Below are 9,254 nucleotides of genomic sequence, written 5' to 3'. Positions count from 1 at the left end.
ACATTATCGTTTTTAGATGGATCTTTTAATTGACTTTATAGAATTGCAAAAATCTTTTACAGAATTAAAGTCCGCACAAAAATCTAGGGTGCCAAACGCGATTTTATATCAAAAACACCAAAAAATTAAAAATATTACTTATTGGGGCACATACACAGCTGTCACCTGACGACAATATTAAATTCTGCAGTTTATATATACATAATGTTTATCATCCTCCCTTGGGAAAACATGTAAGAATAATATTGTGTAAGTAGAATATTGTGTAAGTAGAAGTAAGATTCAATGCGTACAAAAAAAGATCCATCTAAAAGTTATTTTAGTAATGCAAATACGGATGCAGGATGACAAGAAGAGCAGCCACAGTAGTTGCCGGATCTTGCGAAAGATGGCGAGCAATCGAACAAAAACAGATGTCATTTCGTTAGACAAAGACAGATATAGGGAAAACAAAATTTTAAGGTTGACATTATCGACATCGAGGAAGTTCGCCTGTCAGGATCCCCTTAACTGCAATAATTAAATTATTTATAATAATAAGAGAAACAGGACCGTTATGATATACAATCAAATTAGAATCAAAATAAGCCATACGGTTCAAGCTTAGATCTTTGACAGCCTTATATTAATTTTCGTGTATATATATAGTACATATATGTATATATACATATATTTTTCCAACTTATTTTACTGCGCGCCGATTATTTGTCGAACTTGAAACACAATTATTGTTGGAATTAAAAGCCTTCCCTCCCTCGGAATTATATCGACTCGATTTAATTATCTAAAAACTGCAAAAAATTTATTGCGAAAAATATTACCTCAGCCAGAATTCGAACCTGGAATCTCCTTCATTCCGTGAAGGGTGTCGTATCAATTCGATTACCGAGGCATGTGGTAATATTTATCGCAATAACCGGTTAATAATAGTTTGAAACGTCTTTCTCAGGCGACGTGAATAAATAATAATAAGAGAAACAGGACCCCGTTATAATACATAATCAAATTAGAATCAAAATAAGCCATACGGCCCAAGCTTAGATCTTTGACAGCCTTATATTAATTTTTGTGTATATGTTACGGGCAAAGTCAGCATGGTGTGCAGTGTCGGCATTGCCCGGGCAATGTCAGCATTGCACAACGCGACTGGGCAAAGTAGTTTATTAGCGGACATTGCCCGGTTTGATGTGGGCAAAGTCAACACTGCCCATCCAGCGATGGCAATGTCAGCAACGATTATCACATTGCGGACTTTGCTCGGTTCAAAGTGGGCAATGTCGACAATGCTAAATCTCCGTGGGCTAAGCTGCGCTAAATGTATGGTAATTCTTCAGTTTAGCTACCTCAGAACAGAAATCGATGCAATTAGGCTTAAGTTGTGATTTTCGTTAAAGCAGGGCATACACACGTGTGTGTGCCCTGCTTTAACGAAAATCATTAAACAGTTACATCGTGCAGAATAACCAAGCATCTCGATTCAAGCAGTTAGGTCTCACGCTGGGAGTTTCATTAGTTTAATTATGCGTGGGAAGCACACACACACACACACACACACACGGGGGGGTGCGAGGGGGGGCCTTCGGCCCCCCCTCCCTCGCACCCACCCCGTCGGTAGGCAGCGTGGACCTCGCTTTACAACATAAAGTACATGCTAAGTTGTAAAGCGAAATTATAAAGCACATGCATGGAGGGGTGCAAGGGGGCTTACATGCGTGAGCGCACGTGAACAGAAAGGCTTTTCTTCCCTGCACCCTCCCCCATGCATGTACTTTATAATTTCGTTTTACAACTTAGCATGTACTTTATGTTGTAAAGCGAGGTCCACGCTGCCTACCGACGGGGTGGATGCGGGGGAGGGGGGGGCCGAAGGCCCCCCCTCGCACCCCTCCGTGTGTGTGTGTGTGTGTGTGTGTGTGCTTCCCACGCATAATTAAACTAATGAAACTCCCAGCGTGAGACCTAACTGCTTGAATCGAGATGCTTGGTTATTCTGCACGATTGATTCGTTTAAAATTGGCGCAGTTTTACATGCGCGTGCGACCACTGAGCATGCGCATATGGCCGCAGGGCACGTTCAATGTTGCTACATGTCGTCGGTTCAACTTTGACGATTAATATCTCGCGTCGCGGGGCAGAGCGACACTTTTTTCTGCCAGATTCGTTCGTTTCATGCAAAAACGCGTCGATTAAGCCTAATTGCATCGATTTCTGTGCTGAGGTAGCTAAACTGAAGAATTACCCTTATTTAGCGCAGCTTAGCCCACGGAGATTTAGCATTGTCGACATTGCCCACTTGGAACCAAGCAAAGTCCGCAATGTGATAATCGTTGCTGACATTGCCATCGCTGGATGGGCAGTGTTAACTTTGCCCACATCAAACCGGGCAATGTCCGCTAATAAACTACTTTGCCCAGTCGCGTTGTGCAATGCTGACATTGCCCGGGCAATGCCGACACTGCACACCATGCTGACTTTGCCCGTAACATATACATATAGTACATATATACATATATTTTTCTAACTTATTTTACTGCGCGCCGATTATTTGTCGGACTTGAAACACAGTTATTGTTGGAATTAAAACCCTTCCTTCCCCCGGAATTAAATCGACTTGATTTAATTATCTAAAAACTGTAAAGAATTTATTGCAAAAAATATTACCTCAACCAGGATTCGAACCTGGAACTTCCCTCATTAAAATATTTATATTCAATAAACTAATAATTTTTAAAATATAAGTAATTTACCTGAGACTATTTATTTATTATTGAAAAAATTAATAATTATTTTCCACTAATTATTAATTTTCAAATAAATAGTAATTTATTTTTGATAAACTATTAATTATTTTAATAATAAAGAATTTATTTTTACTAATTACCAATTTGCAAAAAAAAATTAATTCACTTTTATCTAAATACTAACTTTCACGAACTAAAAATTTTTCTCTGACAAATTACTAATTCTTTAAGTAATCTATAATTCACTTTTACCTAAATATTATTAATTTTTATGTGAATAGTAATTTTTTGTGACTAATTACTAATTTGCTAATTCAATAAAAATTTAATTTGTTGTTATTTCTAAATTCGTGAATAATTAAAAAATAACAAATAAAAAATTTTTTGCCGATTCCTGCTTAAGGTGATTGGGCCATGTACCATATGAGTCAATATAAGGGCTAAATTTTATTTTAAGAAAAACCATTTTTATGGATATATTCTAGACACTTGTATAATTACTGGTTTTATAATGTAACTTTTCATTCGATTACGTATCAATTTATCTACTGATAAATGTAAACAGTTCAAGATTTGACTCCAGTTGACATTCGTACAAGAGAAATGTCGCGGCATTGCATCTCTTCGCTGTAGGCAGCTATCATGCTAGTGCCATGTGTTTGAGTGAGGTTATGTATTGTGTTTATGTTGAAAAATAATAGAAGGTAACAAACAATTTCGATAACGAGAGATTTGCTTGCAAAAGAATAGTGCTGTGGAAAGAAAACACTACACGGCGCGGCGTTGCCACATGTTCACGTCGCGTACAGCTGATCGAAAGGCCGACAAGAAACGCGACGATTCATCAACTTTTGATTGAATTTTTGGCCTTATTACACGTCAACGTCGTTTTGTCTTATACTTAACAAGTGCTAGAAGAATCAAAAATAATGTTATTTTCAGTTTTTTGAACTTGTTTCTTTACAGACAGTGAGTGAAATTCTCGAAAAATGTATGTTTCCGGTACAATTTCCCATAAAACCTATGTTAAAAATGCCAACTTTGAGATTTAATACCTCAAAAATTAGACGTCAGATCTTCTCAAAATTGCAAATTTAAGCGTATTTAGGTTTTTTTTTATAACATATATTTAATTCGGTTTTTTTTCTTTGACATGCTCTGATGGCCCAATCACCTTAACACTACAAAAAATCCGTGATATTAGTACAAAATTACCTTTTTCAAAAAAGGTAAAAAAAGGCGCCAAGTACACGCAATGTATTTTGTAAATTCAAAAATCCAACCTAAGTGGTAGCTTTATTTCTCCTTCACAAAATGCGATATCCTTCGAACGTTCTCAGTATCTACATGTGCTGTATGGGTTCTTTAATTCTTTAATTGTTCTTTAATTGATTAAAATAATTTTTTTTAATATTAAAAATTTGTTAAGGAGAATTAAGAAGCCACTTGGGTTGGAATAGGAAGACCCTTATTGAATAGGAACACAAAGATACCACTTGGGTTTTATTTTTTAAAAGTAGTTGCACAACAATTATTTTTTAAAGCAATATACATATTCTCTTTGCAATTGGCGCAATTTAATTTAAAGATTTCACACCTTTTTTTAAAATACATATCACTTGAGTTGAGTTAGGTAACATAATTTTGTGAAGGAGAAATAAAGCTACCACTTAGGTTAGATTTTTGAATTTACAAAATACATTGCGTGTACTTGGAGTCTTTTTTTACATTCTTTGATTCTGCAACATACACATCACTATGCTGTGTTGCCTATCTGTTTACCGACAGGAGCAAGCTTTACTCGACTAACAGAATAAGATCAGAATGCAAGTTCGGCGTGAAGTAGCAGAAGGGATATCAGTTTTTACAACTCTAACATAGTCTATAATTATAAAATGTAATAATATAAATGAAATTAATACAGATAACTTAACCTAGATACAATTTAAGAAACAAATTTGAACAAAATTTATTTTTTATCTTAAAATATGCTTACAACAAATGTTCTACGTGACTACCATCTTGTTCTAAACATAAAGCGATTCTGCGCATAAAATTTTTTCTTACTCGTTCGAGCATGAGAGGAGTGATCTCTGCACACGCGTTGCGAATTCTATTTTTCAGATTTTCCGCATTTTCCGGCAGAGTTTGATATACTTTACTTCTTAAGAAGCCCCATGCGAAAAAATTTATAGGCGTGAGATCCGGGGAGCGTGGTGGCCACTCTTGAGGACCACGAAGTCCGATCCATCTCCTGGGGAATTTTTGATTTAAAACGTTTCTTGCCAAAACAGAAGTGTGGGCAGAATGTCCATCCTGTTGAAATATCATTGCTAATCTTGTAGCCAGTGGCACATCCTCGAGAAGTTCATCAACCCGATGGAGAAGGAAATTTGCGTAGTATTGTGCATTCATATTGCCCTGAATAAATTCTGGGCCGATAATATGATCTCCTATAATTCCGAGCCACACATTCACAGTCCATCTACCCTGAATGTTGTTGCGGCCACAATTAAAATAACAAATAGTATTAAGAATAAAGACGCGAAGAACAATAGGGAACGCGACCGCGAAAGCCCGAAAGAATTACGCAACGCCGAATCAGCAAGAGATGAGTTGCGCGATGACAATCGCGAAACCGTGCGTAGAAATTTAGACGCATACTACTCAAGCGAAAGCGAATCAGAACCGGAATTACACCCGAACAGCGTAATCGAACGCGAACAATTCGACGATTCCGTTATAATTTTAGACGCGAGAGTAATAGGACAAAATAACTGCCCCGACGAAAATAGACTCCACCCCTCACACGCGCACGCACAATCCGAAGACGCGAACAGTACGATCAGTAGGCGAACACACAGACGAGAGTTCTCATTGACCTCGTATGATAGCAGCGTATTTGACCCGCAAGAATATTATTCTGCCCCGAGACACGTGAACGTAATCGAGATGGCGGAAGCAACAAATAGCAACCACGACGCGAATAACGTAAATGACAACGCGCCGATAACCCCAGAGGAAATAGACGAAGAAATAAACCGTCTTAATCGAGTGCTATCACAAAGAGGCACCCCGGAGAATCACCGTAACCGGATACCCGCACGGGCCGGACCGCCGCGAGACGATAGAGATTCCATTCTCGACGAGATATTAAACGGAATCCGCAACTTACAAGATCGCGTAAATCAACTAGAAACGGCGAATCCTGAACGCCGCGAATTTCACGCGAGACGCGAGCCAAGTAACCTCCCGTTCGAAGTAACGTACGGAAGAACGTCATACGATATTCGGAACCAAGCGGAGCGCGCAATCGGATATCTACGTTTAAAAGAGGCACGAGACATGATACCCGAGTTCGACGGAACCTCGAGTAAATTACAAGAATTCTTAAGCGCCGCGTCATATGCAATAAAAAACATAAATCCTATGGAAGTAGGAACGCTATTAGAAGCAGTGCTATGCACAAAGCTAAAAGGAAGAGCGATGATAGACTTTCAAACGCGAGAGATAAGAGATTTCGCACAACTAAAGAAGGAATTAGAAGTTTGCTATCTGAGCCGCAAAAGCACAACACACTTACAACTAGAGTTTAATACACTCAAGCAAAAACCCGGAGAAAATGCAAGAGCATTCGGATTAAGAGCCGATAAGCTAGCGATGGAGCTATACGACTCCATGATAGAGGGAAGAAATCACACCATAGAAAGCAAGCGAACTATATTAGAAACGATTCAACAACAGGCATTACAGAATTTTCAATTAGGATTGAGAGACGAGATCAAGTTACTTGTCCGAGCCCAGCATTTCGCAACATTGCAAGAAGCGATTGCCGGAGCAAGCGCCGAGGAAAAAGTAAACGGGCCGAGTGGAATTCCGCTGCGTCCCAAAAATAATTATGCGTACTCGCCGCAACCGCGCGATAACCAATCGATATTACAATGCCAAAAATGCGGAAAATACGGGCACCTCGGAAGGGAATGTCGTACCAATAGATATGCGAACCGTTTCTACTTACCGAAACCCGATAGGACACCCCGCGTAAACGCGATAGATAAAGTCTGCAATTACTGCAAGAAGGCAGGACACATGCGCGAAGAATGTTGGTTGTTAAATGGTCGACCAAATAAAGAAAGGACGAATCACAACAAACCTAATAATCCGCGAGGACAAAATAAAAATTTTCACCCGAAAACGAATGGCCCGAGAAAAAAGGACAGTAATTCAGCCGCGAATAGCGATGAGGAAGATAAAGAGGACACAAAGCAGCGCCGACCGGCGTTAGAGTATCAGGTGTCACACCTGACGAACAAGCCGCGAAAGCATGCAGGGCTGGACTTAATCACTCTGCCCATGCGAGAAGCGAAGCGCGAAAAAATAAATTTACTGTTCGATACCGGAGCGGCCGTATCAATAATAAAAGTAAAACATTTGAAAGGCGAAACAATGATAGAAGAGGATAAAATGGCCCTTACAGGAGTAACAGGTCATAAAGCCCATACGATTGGAAAAGGACCACGCACACAAACATTGGAAATCTGGGCCCCGGTCAAATTTCTCCAAACTTTGTGATTTTTTAGCTTATGACTTCCCGATCAAAAGTCCTTATGGGCCCGAACCTCCAGGAAGTCATGGAAGAGAGTTATGGGGTATGGAAGTCGACGGAATATAAGTAGTCGAGTATACACGTTTTTACCCTTGAAATGTCTCGAATTCGGAGGGGATCAATTATGATAACTAATGGGACAAAACTTCTTGAACTTGGAGAGGACTATCTAATAGTCTGGCCCAATCTTGGCTATAAAGTCTAACTAGGGTCCGGTAGGGCCCAGCCAGGTTTTTATGATGGAAACCTGGGTTCATCGCAGAATTACTGTGACTAGGAATATATTCATATATAATACTAACATTTCATAACTGTTAAGGCAAGATCCGGTGTGGACCCGACCAGTTAAGGCAAGATCCGGTGTGGACCCGACCGGTTAAGGTATTATAAGATCCGTTGTGGACCCGACCAATTAAGGCAAGATCCGGTGTGGACCCCGACCATTGGTCGGGTCCACAACGGATCTTGCCTTAACCGGTCGGGTCCACACCGGATCTTGCCTTAACTGATCGGGTCCACACCGGATCTTGCCTTAATTGATCGGGTCCACACCGGATCTTGCCTTAATTGGTCGGGTCCACAACGGATCTTACCTTAACCGGTCGGGTCCACACCGGATCTTGCCTTAACTGGTCGGGTCTACACCAGATCTTGCCTTAATTGGTCAGGTCCACAACGGATCTTACCTTAACCGGTCGGGTCTACACCGGATCTTGCCTTTTGGTCGAGTCCACAACGGATCTTACCTTAACTGGTCGGGTCCACACCGGATCTTGCCTTAACTGGTCGGATCTACACCAGATCTTGCCTTAATTGGTCAGGTCCACAACGGATCTTACCTTAACCGGTCGGGTCCACACCGGATCTTGCTTTAATTGGTCGGGTCAGTTATGAAATGTTAGTATTATATATGAATATATTCCTAGTCACAGAATGTAATTCTGCGATGAATCCAGGTTTCCATCATAAAAACCTGGCTGGGCCCTACCGGACCCTAGTTAGACTTTATAGCCAAGATTGGGCGACTATCAGATAGTCCTCTCCAAGTTCAAGAAGTTTTGTCCCATTAGTTATCATAATTGATCCCCTCCGAATTCGAGACATTTCAAGGATAAAAACGTGTATACCCGACTACTTATATTCCGTCGACTTCCATACCCCATAACTTTCTTCCATGACTTCCTGGAGGTTCGGGCCCATAAGGACTTTTGATCGGGAGGTCATAAGCTAAAAAATCACAAAGTTTGGAGAAATTTGACCGGGGCCCAGATTTCCAATGTTTGTGTGCGTGGTCCTTTACAGCAACTATTGACTTGAAAGATAGAAAGATCAAGCACACGATATATGTCGTCAAGGATGATTTTCCGATAGAATACGACGGAATACTAGGCGTAAATTTTATAAAGAAACATCGAGCGTCATATAGTTACGAGTCGAGCGCAATACGCATAGGGAATAGCACATTAAAATTATACCCGTATAAGAAAATGGTTTTGAAACCGCGAAGCGAGACTATAGTACAAGTCGCGACCGATAAAAATTCACTAGGGATAATACAGGCAGAAGAGACAATGCCAGGAGTGTTCATAGGAAATTGCCTAGCGATGCCAGAAAACTTTCTATGTCCGGCAAGCATACTAAATACGACGGAGAAGACAGTCGAAATGCTAATGCCGCAAGTAACATTAGAAGAGTTAGAGCAAGAAGAAGCAAAAGAGATAGAAGTAAACCAAGTAGACAAAACAGAAGAAACAATGCCGCGTAGCGAGAAAGTCGAAAAATTGATACGCACACAACACTTAAACGAAGAAGAAAAGAAAACCATTATGGAAATTTGCAGAGATTACAGATATGTATTGCATGTGGAAGGAGAACCACTGACATGAGTAGGTAGTATAAGCCGAACC

At 40.2% G+C, this 9,254-nt stretch overlaps 1 protein-coding gene across 1 annotated transcript; it reads left to right on the top strand.

Annotated features, from left to right (window-relative positions):
• The first annotated feature begins 5,120 nt into the window (after nucleotides 1-5,120).
• LOC139816955 (uncharacterized) lies at nucleotides 5,121-7,313 on the top strand. The gene has a single exon (XM_071784784.1). The coding sequence runs from the start codon at nucleotides 5,121-5,123 to the stop codon at nucleotides 7,311-7,313; it is 2,193 nt and encodes a 730-aa protein (XP_071640885.1).
• Nucleotides 7,314-9,254: the final 1,941 nt, after the last annotated feature.

Source organism: Temnothorax longispinosus, chromosome 7 (assembly GCF_030848805.1).
Source record: "Temnothorax longispinosus isolate EJ_2023e chromosome 7, Tlon_JGU_v1, whole genome shotgun sequence".
Classification (NCBI taxonomy): Eukaryota; Metazoa; Arthropoda; class Insecta; order Hymenoptera; family Formicidae; genus Temnothorax; species Temnothorax longispinosus.
The sequence above is the reverse complement of the archived record's forward strand: the minus strand, read 5'-3'. Positions and strand labels throughout refer to the sequence as shown.